At 44.4% G+C, this 19,162-nt stretch overlaps 1 protein-coding gene across 3 annotated transcripts in view; it reads right to left on the bottom strand.

Moving 5' to 3' along the window:
* The window catches only part of ALMS1 (ALMS1 centrosome and basal body associated protein), a 266,815-nt gene that overhangs the window by 151,722 nt on the left and 95,931 nt on the right, over window positions 1-19,162 (bottom strand). For all 3 annotated transcript variants that reach the window (XM_029594680.1, XM_029594673.1, XM_029594689.1), the window contains exon 5: window positions 5,617-7,864. In XM_029594680.1, coding sequence (XP_029450540.1) covers window positions 5,617-7,864 — 2,248 coding nt within the window. The remainder of the gene's footprint in view (window positions 1-5,616; window positions 7,865-19,162) is intronic.

Below are 19,162 nucleotides of genomic sequence, written 5' to 3'. Positions count from 1 at the left end.
TAGAACTGTTCAGCTTGGCATCTCCACTGGCTAACCTTTTTAATGCTTATTTAGTTTCGGGATTTTTTTCTAGAGGACTGGAGATGGGTGGATGTGGTTCCTAGTCACAAAAGTGGAAGTAAGGAGGAGGCTAGGAACTACAGACTAGTTAGTTTGGCTTTTGTGGTGACTAAATTAATGGAATCACCACTAAAACAGATCTGAAGCAGCATGGTTTTTCCAGAGGTAGATCTTGTCAGATGAATCTGATCAATTTCTTTGACTGGGTGATCAGAGATTTGGATCAAGGAAAAGTGCTAGATGTAGTGTATTTGGATTTCATTAAGGCCTTTGAAACAGTTCCACATAGATGCCTTACAAATAAACTGAACACCCTTGGTATGGACCCTAGAATGACTGACTGGATTAGAAACTGATTGAGTAGATAGTGACAAAGGGCAGTAGTAAATGGAGTTCATGCTAAGAAGGGGAGGTGTTATTAGCATTGTACTTCTGTGATCGGTCATTGGACCAGTTTTATTCTAAAGTTTTGTGAGCAATATTGCAGAAGGCTTTTTGGGAAAGATTTTTTTGTTGTTGTTGATGACACTAAAATCTGCAACAGGGTAAAGAACCAGGAAGATGTGAAAAATATGAGAAGGAATCTAGTGAAGCTCAAGGAATGGTCTAGGTTCTGCCAGTTAAGATTTAATGCTAAAAAATGCAGAGTGATGCATTTAAGAAGTAAAAGTCCAAGGGAAAGGTATAGTACTGGGGGGTGAAAGCACGACGAAAGAGCAGGATCTGGGGATGATTGTACCTGATGATCTTAAGATGGCTAAAGTGGATAAAGTGATGGCAAAAGCCAGAAAAATGCTTTGTTGCATAAGGAGAGAAATGATCAGCAGAAAAAGGAATGTAATATTGCCTCTGTATAGGTCCCTGGTGAGCCCTCATTTGGAATTCTGTATATATTTCTAGAGCTGCACCTTCAAAAGGATATAAACTGGTTGGAGTTTGTCCAGAGAGTGGCTACTAAAGGGGTCAGTGGTCTTTGTTTCTAAAGCATATGGGGGATGAACTTAAAGATCTGAATATGTATAACCTAGAAAAACAGCAAGATAGGGGATGACAGAGACATTTAAATACCTCCAAGGTTTTCATGCAGAGGCAAGTCTCTTTCAAAGGAAAAGAGGCTCCTAGAATGAGGGGTCATGGGCTGAGGGTGAAAGGGGGTAGACTCAGGAGTAATCTTAAGAAATATTTTTTTTTTTTTTTTTACAGAGAAAGTAGTGGATGCATGGAAAAGCCTCCGAGCAGAGGTGGCAGAGAAAAAAAACCCTGCATCTGAAGTCAAGAAAGCATGGGATAAGCACTGGGGATCTCTGAAGGAATGATGGAAATTATAAGGATAAATTAGTTGGATGGATGGGCAGAATAGACAGGCTATAAGCTCTTTTTCTGAGTTGTGTCCATCAGTCTTAGACGGCTTTGCCCCACCTACCTCTCTCTACTTTCGGCTCCTCCCGCTCACCTTGGACTGATGGCTGCCGCGGCGTCTGCTTGCCGTTCTCTCCGACGTCCCCGGACCGGCTTTGGTGCTGCCTCCCGCCATTCTCCTTCAAGGTACCTCCAGGGCGCGCATGTGCACGCCGCCCTCATCTTTAACTGTACGTTGGCACGAATCTCAGGGGCGTCCCCCTGTTCTGACGTCACGACTTCCGGGTATATCTGCCTACAGTATTTGCTAGCTCATTGAGTTAGCAACAGGATTCGTACAGATGGGATTCGCTCTCCATTCCTAAGCTACTCTGCCACTCCAGCGCTATCTGGAACTCTTACTACCCTTCGGGGTCGCTAACGGGGTACCCTCTCCTCTGGGGCCTCTTTGCTTCTTTCAGGTGCTATCAGGAAACCGGTACTCGCTTCTCGAGGGCCCATGCTCCCTGTGTCGCTGCCTGCAACCTCTACCCTTCTACTTGGAAGAACTAACTTACAGTTACCATCAGTGAGTACAGAAACCACTTCTCTCCACAGTACTGCTTCATTGGAACCAGGTACTCGCTCCTCGAGGGCCTGCTCTCTGCTCCGGTGTCAGACCTCTCCTCTAGTGGAATCTCTGTTATTGCTAAGTGAGTACAATGTTACCGAGTCTCTCTGCTCTAAGGGATCAGGTACTCGCTCCTCGAGGGCCTGCTCGCCCTGTCTAGGAGCTTCTCCTATTTCTACATTGGGACTCTGAATGTTAATCTTATTGTGTGCTCTTAGCTCTCAGTCTCTTTCCACTACAGCACTGCCTTGCAGAGGATCCGCTGTTCCAGCATTCTGTGTGAGACGCGCCCAGCCGGGCTCTACAACCACTACTCACTACTGCCACCTCTGGTGGTCATTCACACTGTTTAATAAAAGATTCAAATCTGTGTTTGTCTGTCCGGAGTCTAGCCTGACACCGTGGTCCCTTACGGGACTGCCCCCCGTGGGCGTGGTCAGCTGCCGCAGTGTCCAAGGATCCACCCAAACACCATTAATCATAACATTCTGCCATCACATTTCTCTGTTTCCACAACTTCAAAGTCTTCCTAAATAAACAAGAAGTTGGGCATATGCTAGACTATACATATTTTGGCTTGAGACTAAGTGCATTTGGGAAATTTAAATTGGCTATAAAGACACTATAAGAAAATACCCTAAAAGCCTTATATGCAACAAAAACATTTGAACTAAATACAATCCCCCCCCCCCCCCCCCCCCCCAGTAAACTACTATGAGAATTATTAATTAGCATCATTTAACCAATCCTTTTATATGGGCATGAGGTCTGGCACATATTAACAAAACGAGATGGAGCCCTAATATAAATCACAGATTCTCCACACACTCTGTGTCCATAGAAATACCCCTAATAATTCTCGTGTCATCTCATTAACAGCAACACAAACTCTTTCTACCACTAGGCACTATGTAAACTAACACAAACTCCTGGAAAAAAAACACTCAGCACCTATGTAGCAAACCTACCGTAGCAAACAAGCACTAACATCCGGACGTCAAACAATTATAACCTGGCCTATGAAAAGGCAGCAATGAAAATATTACAACATGCCCTAAAATATCAATATACCTCTTACTGGGAGGTGCAAACTGTCAGACAGAACAAGCTGGATTGCTACAGATCTTTACACAGAAAATACACAGGAGCAGAATCTCTCACCTTGGTCACAAATGCAAAAACCGACAGACACTCACCAAATTCAAATTAAGTAATCACAGATTAGAAATAGAAAGATGCAGATTAAAACTGAACTGGAAACTCCAGGAAAAAGAAATAGAAATGCATTTTTAACTGTGCTATGCAAAATACAAAGTTATCACATTTCTGGAAGCTGACAGAGAAAACCAAAGACTTCCCATTATAGAATTAATAGAAAACAAATCCTGCTGGAACCAGAAAAAAACAGCAGCTATATAGCAGCAAAATGTATGGAATCCTGCCACCAGGCCCAAAATGAAATCTGATAAGGAACAAACTGGACCTGCATCAAAAGCTGGGACATGTCCCCAATATTGTACTTTCTATAATCTGTAACTTATTATTTTGTAATGTTTTCCTTTTCTTCCTCTTTTTAGTTTAATTATTCTGTGTATTACTTTGGCAATACATGTAAAATTGTCATATCAATAAAGTTATCTAAATCTGAATCATAGAGAGCTCTGAATCTAGAGTTACCCCCAAACACTGGCCTCCAATAAGACCACCAAGACTGGATTCTTCAAAACCAGTTCTAGAGAAGTGGTCTCCAATAAGGATCATTTAATCCAAACTTTCGCAGCATGCACTTTAAATTTAATAACCCCCCAAACAGGAACATAAGAAATTGTCTCATGGGTCAGATCAAAGGTCCATCAAGCCCAGCATCCTGTTTCCAAGTTGCCAATCCAGGCTACAAGTACCTGGCAAGTACTCAAAAACTAAGTAGATCCCATGCTACTGATGCTAGTAAAAGCAGTTGTTATTTTGTAAGTCAACTTGATTAATAGCAAGTAATGGACTTCTCCTCCAAGAACTTATCCAAACCTTTTTTAAACTCAGCTACACTAAGGGGTAGATTTTCAAAAAACGCGAATAGGCGTACTTTTGCTGGCGCATCAGGCGCCAGCAAAAGTACGCTGGATTTTAGTAGATACGCGCGGAGCCGCGCGTATCCACTAAAATCCTGGATCGGCGCGCGCAAGGCTATGAATTCTGTATAGCCGGCGCGCGCCGAGCCACGCAGCCTACCCCCATTCCCTCCAAGGCCGCTCCGAAATCGGAGCGGCCTTGGAGGGAATCCTCTAACGCCCTCCCCTCACCTTCCCCTCCCTTCCTCTACCTAACCCACCCGCCCGGCCCTGTCTACACCCCCCCCTTACCTTTCTCCGGGGATTTACGCCTCCCGGAGGGAGAAGTAAATCCCCGCGCGCCAGCGGGCCTCCTGCGCGCCGGGACGCGACCTGGGGGCGGGTACGGAGGGTGCGGCCACGCCCCCGGACCGCCCCGGGCCGTAGCCACGCCCCCGAACCCGCCCCCAAAACGCTGCCGACACGCCCCCTAAACGCCGCGACGACCGGGCCCACCCCCTGACACGCCCCCGACATGCCCCCCTCGGAGAACCCCGGGACTTACGCGAGTCCCGGGGCTCTGCGCGCGCCGGTAGGCCTATGTAAAATAGGCTCACCGGCGAGCAGGGCTCTGAAAATCCGCCCCTAACTGCACTAACCATATCCCCTGGCAACAAATTCCAGAGTTTAATTGTGCGTTGAGCGAAAAAGAATTTCCTCCAATTTGTTTTAAATGTGCTACATGCTAACTTCATGGATTGCCCCCTAGTCCTATTATCTGAAAGAGTAAAAAACCAATTCACATTTACCCGTTCTAGGAAAGCTATCACACATGTTTATCCCTCTCTTTGGTGGCACTATTCTGCCGAGGGTGTCACCTTTACCCAGGAAGCTTGGCTATATAATACCCTATCTACTCTGTGAATAGTGATGACTCCCTGGCATTATTCTTTTTCAGGAATAGGGATGTGAATCCTCATACAGCTAAAATCCAACAACCAGAAGTGGAAAGAGACTAGATATTCTGCCCCATTTTCTGATGTTGGCACCCCTCACTGAATAAAAATACCATATTAAAGAATATACTGGAAGGAGTAGGGGTTGGTAGATTAGTTGGAACCAGGGTCAGTTAAGGAGTCCTATAAGAAAACTGTATATCCCCTATTGCAACTATTTAATGCTTTGTTAGCCATAATGCTACTCAAATGTGCCAAGATGGCAGTGGTTTGTCATAGGGGCAATCCAAGCATCAGCTGCATAGGGGTAGAGAAGAATGTTAATTGGATATGTGAAGTAACTAAAAATAAAATGAAAGAAAACTGAAAATAAAAATGGATATAAAAATCTATGTACATTGCGACATTGCTGTAAAGCATATGCAAAATTAAGAGAAATTACTGACAGTTTGTTTAAATATTTGTACAATTCCTGAACATATAGGCCCACAATCCAATATCAATAAAATGCATTGGCTCTCCTTGTTAAATTGCTTCATCCCTTACAAAAATTACACTAAGAAACTAATAATTAATAACTTACCGGTATTCTTTCTTCAATGTTTAGTTCTTTCTTATCAGGTGTTTTTATTGTAGGTGACCAGTAAGGAACATAATTATCAATCTCTAGACTAGTGAGAGAGTGATCAGAAACAACGCCAGTTGATCCTATGACTATCTGCTCCACATGGCTGTTTGACTGAGAATTATACAGCATGTTAACATCAGCATCTATGGAAACATCACTGAATTGATCCAGACTAATCTTGCTGGTGGAGCAAATGGCATCTGGAGGCTGCTTGGGAATACTGAATTTCTCCAGCCTGTCACATGCATTCTCCTTGACAAGTTTAGGAACTTTTTCGTTGCTATTGGACATATTTTCCTCCAGGCTTTTGTTACTGCCCTTAAAATCATAGTCATGCATGGATCCTTTAGTATCAAGTGAAGCCTTAATGTGTTTTTCTCTAGACTTTGTCAAATTAGCATGTTTTTCCTTCCCGTCTAGCATGCCAGTATTGCTGCTCTTATTTATGTCATCCTCTTTTAAGGCTTGGGCAGTTTCCTTAAGGATCTTTGCCTGAAGGTCTTCAGCCTGTAAATTGTCTTTGCTGACTACATTTACAATGTTGTCAGACTGAGACCTGGTCAGTGGTAATGTACACATTGGCCTTTGATCCTCAGAATGCAAACCAGTTAGAGAGGATGCTCCTACAAAAGTTGCAGCTAGAACCTTCTTTGGGTTGCTATAGCTGATATGCTTAGACAGCATGCGGTTTAAGGAATCAGCTACTGCACTGTAAGCTTTCTTCTTAGGAGATAATCCTGTCAGTCCATGCAGAGCTAAAGTATCAAAGGATATCTTTTCCGATGACCGGTTCATGTTCCAAGCTCCTATCTTCTCAATGTAACTCAAAGTAGGGAGGGACCCTATTCTTCCTGTAGGAGATGACCCTCTTAAAGATTCACTGCTTTCAAAATTGGCTTCATGGCCACTTTGATCTGACTGCATCCTTTGAAAGGCAGGAGCAAGAGTACTTTCAGATGATCTGCTAGAATGTTCTTCACTTAAAGACAGATGAGATGCCTGAATACTTGATTTGATAGTGCTCAGTTTACCAAGCACCTCCTCTTTGGTGCTTTTGTTCATAAATATTCCTGGAGTTGACTGTGAGATAGGGCCTACCAGTCGTACACAGAAAGTGCTATCATCCATAGGAGGGTTGACAGAAGAGGAAATGTCTGTATATTTATGTCCTCTCTCTATGCTGCAACCAGATGAAGCTGTCAGCTCGGCCCTGATATCCCCTGGCTGGACTTCAATAGCGCTCTTTTTCTTAATGTATTGTTCTGTAGAGTCAGCACTAACAGTAGCTGGCTGAAAAGAGATTCTTTGAGACACACTGTTTCTTGTGGAATCAGATGCTTCTTTTTCTTGATGCCTGTGGAGGATCTCAGAGCCCACATGCTTTACCAGCTCATCTTTGGAGGAACTACTGAACTGTCTATTCCCAGGATGAATAGTAATGCCAGATAGATCGGATTGAGGAAAGTTATTCAAATCTACACCCTCTGCCACAGATGTTAATGACATTTTGGAAGACTTTGTTGCAAAATTCGCCTCAGTAGAATCTCTAAGTAACAGATCAAACTCAAGAAGAGATTTTCCATCACTTAATGATTGACAGAATTCTTGCCCCAAACTTTCTAACTCTTGCATATCTGTATCCTCGACTTGCTGTTGTGTCTTCTCTTTCTCAGAATCCCTGGATGAGGACGTGCTAGAAGAGTTCCCAGATCTTGATGAGACTCCAGCACTACTGGATAAACCTACTTCTTTCTCCAGCAGGTCAAGCAGCAGAGGGGCAGGAATACTAGTATTCAAGAATGAAACATCACCGGTAGGAAAAATCCTATTAGCCTGATCAGCAGGAGAAATTCCATGTTTCTGTAGGCCTATCTGACTGCTAATCCTCATCAGTGTATCTGGCACAACAAAGTTCTTATCACCACCTGGGTTGCAATGCAGTGTTCTATCATCTGTTTGATTTCCATGCTCTTTACCCTCCTCAGCCCTTAGACTAAAAGGAGAAATGGGATGCTGAGATAAAAAGCATATACTGCTGGCATCGCCAGCCTGTAAGGTGCTCAGATCGAGTGGGTGCTGGGATAACGTGAAGCCGCCACTGACAAGGTCGGTGGAAACTTCAGTGGCTGCCAGCTGCACAGCATCACTAATCTGTAGAGACCTTGCGTGCTGTTCAAATAATTCAGAGACATCAAGGGACCCTCTGGAATAAAAAAAAAAAAAAGTATAACAACATCTCAGTAAACTTTCAAAACTCTTTAATCAGCAAGTGCAGCTATAGCTCTAAATATCAGAACTTTGTGCTGATTATTAACTGGTCCAGTGTTCAAACTACAGTAATACATTTGAATTATTTTTTTTTTTAGGAGGGAGGGAAAGAATGGGAGTTCAATGTATTGATCTTATTTTTGCCAAACAAAAACTGAAATTGGGCATTATTCTTAAATAAATAATGCCTGAAGTAAATATCTAAATTATGGGTTGGACATGACAGCAACTGCTGGCACACCTCTAAAAATGTACCTTTGTGAGTCAATTTTACATTCAAATATACAGTACAGCTCTGCGTACCTGCTTTTCCCCCTGTGACTGCTTGCTTCTGGGGCATGTAAGAAAATTATTCCTTACCTGCTAATTTTCGTTCCTGTAGTACATAGGATCAGTCCAGACCGTGGGTTATGTCCCCCGTCCAGCAGATGGAGTCAGAGCAAACTTCCGAGGGTGCTGACATATAAGCAGGTGCACCCTCCAGGGATCCTCAGTATCGAGAATATCAAAGCCCAGCGAAAACAACACTAGACAGAAAAGTAGGATGGATCAAGCGCCAATCAAATTGTAACCACAGAACATATAACCAATGCAACTTGCAAGGAGAACTGTGAAGAACTAGGCAACAACAACAAAACATCAGAATGTAGGAGTTGGAGGGACAGGAGATAGAACGTACACGAGCAGGCGTCTGACCATTACTGAAGAAAAAACCCGGGTGGGCGTCTGGACTGATCCTATGTACTACAGGAACGAAAATTAGCAGGTAAGGAATAATTTTCTTTTCCCTGTACGTACTAGGATCAGTCCAGACCGTGGGATGTACCAAAGCTTCCCTAAACCGGGTGGGTCCCTGAAGACCCTGCTCGGAGGACCCTGTCCCCAAAGGAACCCGCCTCATCTACCGGCATTTGCAACCGGTAATGCTTCGAGAAGGTGTGTAGCGACTTCCATGTAGCCGCGCGACAGATTTCCTGAATTGGAACATGTTGAGACTCCGCCCGGGACGTGGCCAGGGCACGCAACGAATGAGCCCGGACCCCCTCCGGGGGAGCCTTCCCGGCGCCTATGTAAGCCGAGGACACCGCTTCCTTGAGCCACCTTGCGATGGTAGTCCTAGACGCTTGCAGTCCCCTCTTGTTACCGGACCAAAGCACAAAGAGACGTCCGGAACTCATTGGTCACTTCCAGGTAGCGCAGCAGAGAGCGCTTCACGTCGAGGCGCCGGAGGGCCTGGGGCGCATCTGCCGGGAAGGCCGGCAGTTCCACCCACTGGTTCAAGTGGAAGGAGGACACCACCTTAGGTAGGAACGAAGGAACCGTTCGAATGGAAACTCCCGAGTCCGTGAAGCGTAGGAACGGTTCCCGGCACGAGAGCGCCTGAAGCTCGGAGATGCGCCTTGCCGAGGCTATGGCAACCAGGAACACCGTCTTAAGGGTGACGTCCTTAAGGGAGGCCTGTCGCAGCGGTTCGTAGGGAGCCTTACCAAGGATCCGGAGCACCAGGTTGAGATTCCAGGAGGGATAGGGATGTCGCACCGGCGGCCGCAGGTGCTTGACTCCTTTGAGGAAGCGCGAGACGTCCGGGTGAGACGAAGGATTTGGATTTCCCGTGGTACGAGCCAGGGAGGCTAGAGCAGAGACTTGCACCCGCAGGGAGTTGTAGGAGAGACCCTTCTCCAAGCCCTCCTGGAGGAAGGCCAGGACCTGACGGAGCGAAGGCGCCGTCGCGGAGGCTCCATGTCCAGCACACCAGACCTCAAACACCTTCCAGACCCGTACATAGGCGACTGAAGTGGAGGTCTTACGTGCCTTGAGAAGAGTGTCTACCACGGTTACTGCGTATCCCTTGCGCAGGAGACTCTGCCTTTCAAAAGCCAGGCCGCGAGACAAAAGTGTTCCGCCTGGTCCGAAAATACCGGACCCTGATGGAGTAGCCGCGGAAGGTGTGACAATCGCAGAGGTCCGTCTACTACCAGGTTGAGCAGGTCCGCAAACCACGGGCGCCGCGGCCATTCTGGCGCCACCAGAATGACCTGCCCTGGATGATCTTCTATCCTTCGCACCACCTTGCCCACCAGAGGCCACGGCGGGAAGACGTACAGCCGAACATGAGGGGGCCAGGGTAGCACCAGGGCGTCCACTCCTTCCGCCCCATGATCTCTTCTCCGACTGTAGAACCGCGGGGCCTTTGCGTTGCCCGACGTTGCCATGAGGTCCATGGAGGGAGCTCCCCAGCGCCGAGTGATGAGCGACATTGCCTCGTCGGAGAGAACCCATTCCCCCGGGTCCAACGTCTGCCGACTCAGGTAGTCTGCCTGAATATTGTCCACGCCTGCGATGTGGGAGGCCGCCAGGCGGTCGAGGAACCGCTCTGCCCAGGCCATGAGACGGGCCGCTTCGAGGGCCACCCCCGGGCTCTTGGTGCCTCCCTGTCGGTTGATGTAGGCTACCGTGGTCGCATTGTCCGAGAGAACCCGGACCGCACGTTGCCGGATGAGAGGCAGGAATTGGATGAGCGCCAAACGGACTGCTCTGGTCTCCAGGCGGTTGATCGACCAGGACGCCTGTTCCTGTGTCCACTGCCCCTGAGTTGAGCTTCTGAGACACACGGCCCCCCAGCCGGTCAAACTGGCATCGGTAGTGACTACAATCCATTCCGGCGACTCCAGGGGACAGCCCTGAGCCAGGTTCCTGGGGTCTAGCCACCAACGAAGGCTGAGTCTGGCCGCCGGCGGAAGAGGTAGTATCGCCTGATAGTCCTGCGAGACCGGTTTCCACCGCGAGAGTAGCGCCATCTGTAGGGGCCTCAGGTGTGCAAAGGCCCAAGGCACCAGGTTGATTGCGAAGGCCATCGAACCCAGGATCTGCAGGTAATCCCTCGCTATTGGGACCTGGAGAGCGGCAAAATGGAGAATTTGTTCCCTCAGCGACTGGGCCTTGTCCGGCCGCAAGAAGACCTTGCCTTGAGCTGTGTCGAAGCGTGCTCCGAGAAAGTCCAGCTGCCGAGACGGAAGGAGACTGCTCTTGCCGAAGTTGACTACCCAGCCGAGAGACTGCAGAAATTCGACCACCCGGTCGACCACCTGCTGCCCCTGAGGGAGGGACTTCGCTCGGATGAGCCAATCGTCCAGGTAAGGATGTACTAGAATGCCTTCTCGCCGGAGCGCAGCCGCCACAACCACCATGATCTTGGTGAACGTCCTGGGTGCCGTTGCCAACCCGAAGGGGAGGGCCTGAAACTGGAAGTGCTGTCCCAGAATCTTGAAGCGGAGGAGGCTGTGATAGAACAAAGGGCAGACAACAGAGAGAATAGTCCCGCTGGCAAGCTAGCCAGGGCTGTGAGACCCGGGCAGGGGCTCAGAGAGACTCCCTGAGGAGAAAAAAGTTTGTTATTATTATTTATTTATTTTTTTTATTTTTTTTTTTAAACTCAATTTAGTAATTTAGAACCCCGGCCAGCTTGATCCTGTCCTGAGAAGAAAAAGATAGCAATAATGGGGCAGAAGCCACCAACTGGGGAAGCAAAGGTTCCCCCACTCGCATCTGCTGGAGTCAGAGAGATACTGAGTATCCCTGGAGGGTGCACCTGCTTATATGTCAGCACCCTCGGAAGTTTGCTCTGACTCCATCTGCTGGACGGGGGACATAACCCACGGTCTGGACTGATCCTAGTACGTACAGGGAACAGAGATTCTCAGGAGGTGGATTCTATTTCCATCAGCAGGAGAGAGATGGAAAACAAATACACATCTGGATATCTTTTATAGAGTGCATTACTTGGGATTGTTAGATAGTGCCCCTAGTGTTCCCCTATTTGCCTGGTCCACCTTAAATCTACTAAGGAGAGTATGCTCTATGGGCGGGATCCTGCGGGGCAGGTGGTGCTCAGAGGGCATAACCAGAGACTGGGGAATAAGAGCTGGAATCCAGGTGGGGATAACCAGACCAGACCCAGGTCTCAGGAGGGAGGCAGCTCCTGTAACACTGTCCAAAAACTGAGCAGCACTGTAGCAGAACTGGAAGTACTGAGGGAAACTGTGAGTAATTGTCTAAAGGTAAAGGCAGTCTGATTTATTTATTTAGAAGCTTTTCTATACCGCCTCAGCTGGTCATCTTTCTGTGTTTTACAGTATACAACTGGTTTCTGTCTAGCTACTATATAGCTTATCTTTTATGGCCGTACTGGTTTGGCTCATGTTTCTTGCAAATCTTCCATTAGAGAGGGCATATGTGTATTGGTAATAGAATGTACGCGAGACTGCCTAGCAGCTTGTGTTTACAACTTATGAGAAGAGCTGCCTACAGAGCCCTGCAGGCCTATATTTCCCAGAATACCTACACATTCCCTTACAAAGCACCCCAGATCTATATCTCTCAGAATACCCACAGGGTGGGACAAAAAGGAGATTTAATCCGGTTAATTCTCTTCCATGCAATGACGTACATATGATATATGCGTGAAACACTAACGACATGGAAAGGAAATCAAGCACAATTTTTGAAATTTAATAACTATACAAATGATTCCACTGTTTTTCTGAATATGAAATGGCAAAAAAAAAAAAAAAAAGGCAGCATTTCTAGATTTTCTATTTATGGATGGATGTGAACCATATGTTCAAACCTTTGAAACTCAGGCAATTATATGGTAAGTTGTTTTTTCATTATTCTGTTTTCTGCAGGTTTTTCCTCAGTTTTATACACTTCCTGCCCTATTCCCCATATGACAGTCCTTTGGCATAGGGCCACAGATGATGGCTCCCTTCAGAACCAGGTGAAAGGGCACCTTTAGCCTTGCCAGGAGGTGTTGGTCATCTGATGGCTGGAACCCTCCTCGCTGCAAGGCTCTCCCAATTCCCGCTGTCCTGAGGGAATCAAACCCAGGTCTCCAAAGAGAGAGGTTTTAACATAGAAGTTATTCAACTAATATTATTGAGCATGCACACAGAAGGACACGGGAGCTTCTCTTTTACCATTATAAAGGAAGTTTATTAGATTTGATATGTACTAATGAAAACAACTGATGAATTAGGAGTAAATAATTTGAATTAAAGGAAGGAAATTTCTATACATATGGATCTCTGCTGGTTCTACTTGTAACTCCCCTGAAGAGGCAATTTCTACCAGCGAAGTTTAATAGGGATTCTATTAGTTAGCCTGTGACTTGGACATAAATACTATGGCAGCATTCTACTTTTTTATCATCTACTGTCCAAGTTTTCAGAAGTAGGCAGAGTTTCAAACAAAAAAAGACCATATCCTTCCTGTACTGAGCACCCTTTGAACAGTATACAATACGCAGTAACATTTATCGGTGGTTGTTTTTTGGGGTTTTTTTTATCTTTTTCAATACTATTAATTACTTCACATGGAATAGATTGGCTTCTGCAGTCTAGGCATGGTCCTTTGTGATATCACAGCCAATAAGGACCAATCAGCATTAGTGAGTGTGAACAAAGTAACATAGTAATGACAGCAGAAAAAGACCAAAAGGGTCCATCCAGTCTGCCCAGCAAGCTTCCCATGGTAGTAACTGCCTCTCTCTTCAGGTTACTCCATGTTTCTGTTACTGGTAGTAACTGCTGCTCCATGCAGGTTACCCCCAAGCCTTTCCCTGACCATGAAGAAATATTTCCTGACATTGGTTCTAAGTCGTCCTCCCTGAAGTTTCAAATTGTGACCCCTAGTTCTACTAAATTGTTTCCAATGGAAAAGGTTTGTTGTTGACCATGGATCATTAAAACCTTTCAAGTATCTGAAGGTCTGCATCATATCACCCCTGCTCCTCCCTCTCCTCCAGGGTGTACATATCCAGGTTCTTCAGCCTCTCCTCATAAGTCATTCGATGGAAACCACCCACCATTTTGGTCGTCCTTTGCCCTTCTCTGAAATAAATTTTGTGCCTCTCTTGCTAACATGGCAATCATCAGCCCATACACATCTGTACAAATCTGTTTCAGAGAGTGAAAATGATTTATTGTGGGGCTGGGAAGTGTTTCTGACTACTTTGTAATCCTTTGCATCTCGACTTATTGTTTATTTAAACTTGCTGTGCACTAATGCTTGTTATGGTTGCTGATCACTCTGTATGACAAAAATGTATCAAATAAAGAGTTAAAAAAAAAAAAAAAAAAAAAAAGGACACAGACAGGGTAAAGGTGCCAAAGATACAGAGATGACCAGCGTGATGAAACCAAGCAAATGATATGATCAGTACTTCGAAGTGGATATGGGACAGAAGTGTGCACCACTAGAAATGCTGGCACAGAATAGTGAGATGGTATTATGGAGAATGAAAATTCCAACTTTTGTGGGGAACAAAGAAAAGACAACAAAGGACCATGAAAAGCAAACTGGTTGAATCATAATTCAAATAGGGGCAAGTATGGGGTGGTATGCCATGCCAACTTTTTAAAATATATATATATAATTTATTCTTTATTGAATCTCAGAAATATCTTATAGGAAAAGAAAAATATAGGAAATTCAAAGAAATTTACCATACAATATAACAATGACATTTCAAGAAATATCAAGTCAAGTCCACATTAATGGGGGCCAATATCGACTCTCCAGAAAACAAAGCAAAAATACAAATAATAATCTAATAATTCCAAATTCCTACCTACTTCTCATAATTATTCCAATCTAGGTTCCTATCAATCAGAAAAACCCCCAAATGAGAAGGATCCATAAAAATAAATCTATTCCCTTGAAAAAAAGAAAACAGATCAGAACTAGAAAATGGGACCAACATATCTGAAGATCCACCGTTACCATTTGGATCTCTTTTCTTATCTGAAACATAATATTGACAACAAAAAAAATACTTCATCAGAAAACTAACACACACAATATATTTTTTAAATAATTCTAGGTCAGATAGGTAACGAATTTTAGGAAAATTTAACAGACACGTTTCTGGCTCTCATTCTATTTTCCAAATTATCACTCTTAAGATATAGAGATAAATTATCCTTAATAGCAGAAACACTAGTAGATTATGTACTCTTCACTAAACAGGAACGTCAGAAGTAGATGTTTCAATATTAAGTCTGTTATCAAGCTCCAAACATATAGCAGAAATCCCTCTTGTATAGTCACATAGCTTAGAAACCACTGTCAGTTAAATTCAGCTCCCTTCTAGACAATATCTTCCAAATTTTCGTCAAAGATATTTCACCAGGTTCTGAAGATACACCCACGGCACCTTGCGGGGAAATAGGTAAAGATACAGAAACAGGAATAGTGCTCTAATCTTGATTTCCCCAAAAATCCCAACCACAGGGGAAGCACCCAGTATTGGAGCTTCTAAGTTAACAATCGAAGATAGAGTGACTTTCTTTGTAGCTCATTTACAAATTTTTCTCTCTCATTACCTAATGCGCTTAGATCCTGATTTCCCTGTATAGCATGAAACATTGGAGGAGGAGGAGCAATGTGGGCCTCTAGACTAAGAGAGATGTCAGCATACTCTGAACCCAAAGTTACTTGCAGTGAAGAGTCTGCTTGGAACCCATGGAAATCCACGAGTCCTTGTACTGGCGCTGATATACGTTGAGCAATGGTGGCTTTCAATTTCCTCTTTTTCCCCATCATCCATAGGGGAAAAAAGAAAACAGCACAAAGCCTTGTGTCCATGGCTTTGGTGTGCCAGAAGCAGATCACCACAGCACACTGCCTCTTAACCCCCGGTACACAGCTGACATCAGCATTGGAAGGATGGAACAAGGACACAGTCTCACTCTCAGGCCTCCAGGAGCTGGTCTGTCAGTTACGGTCCCCTGCCATATCAGCATTTACATCCACTTCACACCACATCAAAATGATGGCAAACAATCAGGGCAGCTAGCAAACATCATACTAGTTCCTCCACCACTGTGTTTCCCTAGCACTGATACTTCAGTTGTTCCTTCTCCCTCCCTACCTAGGCCATGTCAACAAACAGTGCTGCAGCTTCCAGCTGTACAGGGACAGAGTGAGTGGATCAGTCTCCTTTCGACCAGGGTATGCATCATTATAGAAGCAAGAAGCATATGGGGGGGGGGGGGGGGGTGTCTGGAGAGGAGCAGTTAAGGGGGCCAAGGACACATGCTGTCAAGCTGTGTATAAATCTGCTTGGCAACAAGCACTAAAGGTCTGGCAAGATGCTCATGTGTCCAAACCCCAGCAAAAGGGAGAGTTGCATCTTTGCAGATACACTGAAAGACAGCACAGAAGGAACATGTCCAAAAGAGGAACCAGTGTGTGCCAGCCTGACAACAGTTAGCAGAGAGCATGAAGCATTTTGCCTGGGCACCGAGGTGAAATGCAGAACCAGAGCTGGGACATTTATGGTCAGAAGGGGGGCTATACTGGCTTAGGAGTAGGAAGCAGTGCCCTTTTTTGGTGCATGGTAAATGACAAATTACAAGAGGTCTGGGTAACGCATGATGGGGGAGGGGGGAATGGAGGTGTATGGAGCCTATAGTAAGAATACTGTATACAAGGAAGAGATGTAACAGCTAGCTAGCTCTCTGAAAGAGTTTGTACTCTGCACTTTGTGTACTGCTCTCTTTCTTTCCACCAACACCTTGTAAACCAAAGACAAATTTTCCTTACAATAAAGATTTCATTATTGGCCATATTTGGTTCTTCTGTGTATTGGTATGGGGAAAAACACACAGCTGCCAACCTTTAGCGATCTCTGAGAAGGCTTGATGACATGGAAAGAAACAGTGAGGACAGGGAAGATGAAGGTGAGATGTGGAGGTAAGGAGGAACATGTTAGGGACAGATGCGAGGGCCATGGGAAAGGTAGTGAGAGGAAGAATATGCGAGAGGTTGAACAAAGGGAGGACAAGGGAGATTAAGAACAACATGAGACAAGGAGGAAGCTGGAGAGGAAATGAGAAAGGAGAGAAAAAGATGCAGAGGTGAAAAAAATGGAGAGAATAAACAGATGATAGAAGAGAGAAGGATCAAGAGAAATACATTTTTGCTTTGAAAATTTGGGATAAAGTCTACATGTCCAAAGTACAAGCAATCTTTAGAAGCTGAACATTACCCTCAAATTCCTCATCTTTAATGATATTTCAGGTCCCCATCACATAAAAATTAGGTTCCATCCATGGCTCAATGTGAAAACACTACTTGCACTCATTTTTGAAGTGTTACATGCTGTGGTCCTCTTTTCAATTAGAGATCTATTGAAGGTTTACATGCTAGCCTGTAATGTCAGGGAAAAAAGTTGCGGTTAAATTGAGACATGTGAGTGTCTATTCGCAGTGGCTCACCCAGAGTTATGGAATAGTAAACCCGAGGAAATTAGATCAGAAAGTTGTATAATGTCTTTTAGAACAAAGGTTATGTTGGTATTTAATGAGACTGAGGCCTGTTAAGTAGTTTTATGGATACTTTTACTTATTACAGAGTTCAAATTCTTGTGCTGCTTTTAGATTTTTAAATCATGTTTATGATTTATGATTGGATAAGCCTATCAGTGCTATTTTTTAATATGCTCAATGCTGTCTATATTTGGCTTTTCCCAGGAACAAGCAGGCGTGACTATAATTATACTGACATTTGTCAATTTTGGATGTTGAATGAGATTATTGTTGTGTAGTTTGATCTTGTTTTAATTTTATATGTATTTATTATGAATGTTTTCCTGTACATCACTTATGAATTACCTGATAGGTGATTTATAAATCAAATAAATAAATCCCTTAGGCTCTTTTATCTCCTTCTGTCACCCGTCCAGTAATCCATTAATATCTCCAAATTTTATTCTTATGCACTTAGGTCCACTTTGAAAATTAGAGAGATGTGCACAAAACTCAGCACAGCATACATTATTAATGGTTCATTGTTATTTATTGATATTTATTGTTATTGTTATTGTTTAATGTTCTCTGTAAAAAAAACCTCGGTCCTAACTCCCAGACCTGGGCAATTCTGTTTGTTTCATGTAAACCGGATTGATTTGTATTGTATACAGGAATTCCGGTATATAAAAATTAAAAATAAATAAATAAATAAATAAATACATGCATGCATTTATGACTACTAATAATCTCTTCAACAGCGTTCCTCGATGTATGCAGGACTGTAAAACAACACCTAAGAGATAGACTCTTCTCAGAAGAAGTTGTAATCCAATCAAGACAAACATACAAGGCAAAAGAGATTTGGAAATTTCATTTATTAAGGAAATGGTTAAAATCAACAAGCCAGTGAGTAGGATAATCATGAGTTAAAATTTAAAAGCAGCCTGAAAAAGGTGAGTTTTTAGACTGGATTTGAATTAGGCAAGAGAATTTACCAATTCAGGTGGAATGCACAGAGTCAGGAGTTGGCAGTAGAGGAGAAGGGCTTAGATACAAGTAACTTGTCTGATGAGTGGAGCAGGATAGATGTAGGGAGGAGGGATGTAGGGACAGATAAAATGAGGGGTAGTGAGGAGCTGCAGAGTGAAAGCTCTTGAAGGTGAGAAAGGTGAGTTTAAACTGTATGCAGAAATGGATAGTGAGCCAATGCAATGACTTGAAAAAAGGGGGTAATATGGGTGCAGCAACTTTGACGGAAGATAACTTATACAGCTGAATTTTGGATAGATTGTAGTGGAAAGAGATGGTTCACTGGGATACCTGTGAGAAGCAGCCTGCAGTAGTCTAAGTGGGAGGTGCTGAGAGAGTAGATAATGATTCTGGTAATGTGTTCACAAAGGAACAAGCAGATTTTGGTGATATTACAGAGAAAAAAAAACACATTTTAGCAATGTTTTAGATATGCGTAGAGAAGGAGAGAGAGAAGTCAAATATGACCCTAAGGTTACAGGCTGAAAGGATTGGGGGGGGGGGGGGGAGGGAATGGCACAAACAGAGAAAGGGAGACGTGGCTTTGGGGAAAAGATAAGGAATTTTGTCTTGGCCATGTTGAATTTAAGGTGGCAATGGGACATCCAAGCAGGCTAAGATTTGGGACTGGATTCTTGAAATTTCTGGTGCAGAGAGGTAAATCTGTGGATTATCAGCATAGAGATGATATTGAAAGTCTTGAGAGGAGATCAGAGCACCAAAGGAATTACTATAGAGAAGAGAGGAGGGCCCAGAACAGAGCCCTGAGGCACACCAATTAACAGTGGGATGGCGGTAGAGGATCCACCAGAGAACACACTAAAAGTGCAATGGAAGAGGTAAAAAAAGAATCAAGACAGGACAGAGTCCTGAAATTCAAGTGAGGAGAACAG

The sequence above is a fragment of the Rhinatrema bivittatum genome, chromosome 1 (genome assembly GCF_901001135.1).
Source record: "Rhinatrema bivittatum chromosome 1, aRhiBiv1.1, whole genome shotgun sequence".
Taxonomy (NCBI): domain Eukaryota; kingdom Metazoa; phylum Chordata; class Amphibia; order Gymnophiona; family Rhinatrematidae; genus Rhinatrema; species Rhinatrema bivittatum.
Note: the sequence above shows the minus strand (reverse complement) of the source record. Positions and strands in the feature narration are given on the sequence as shown.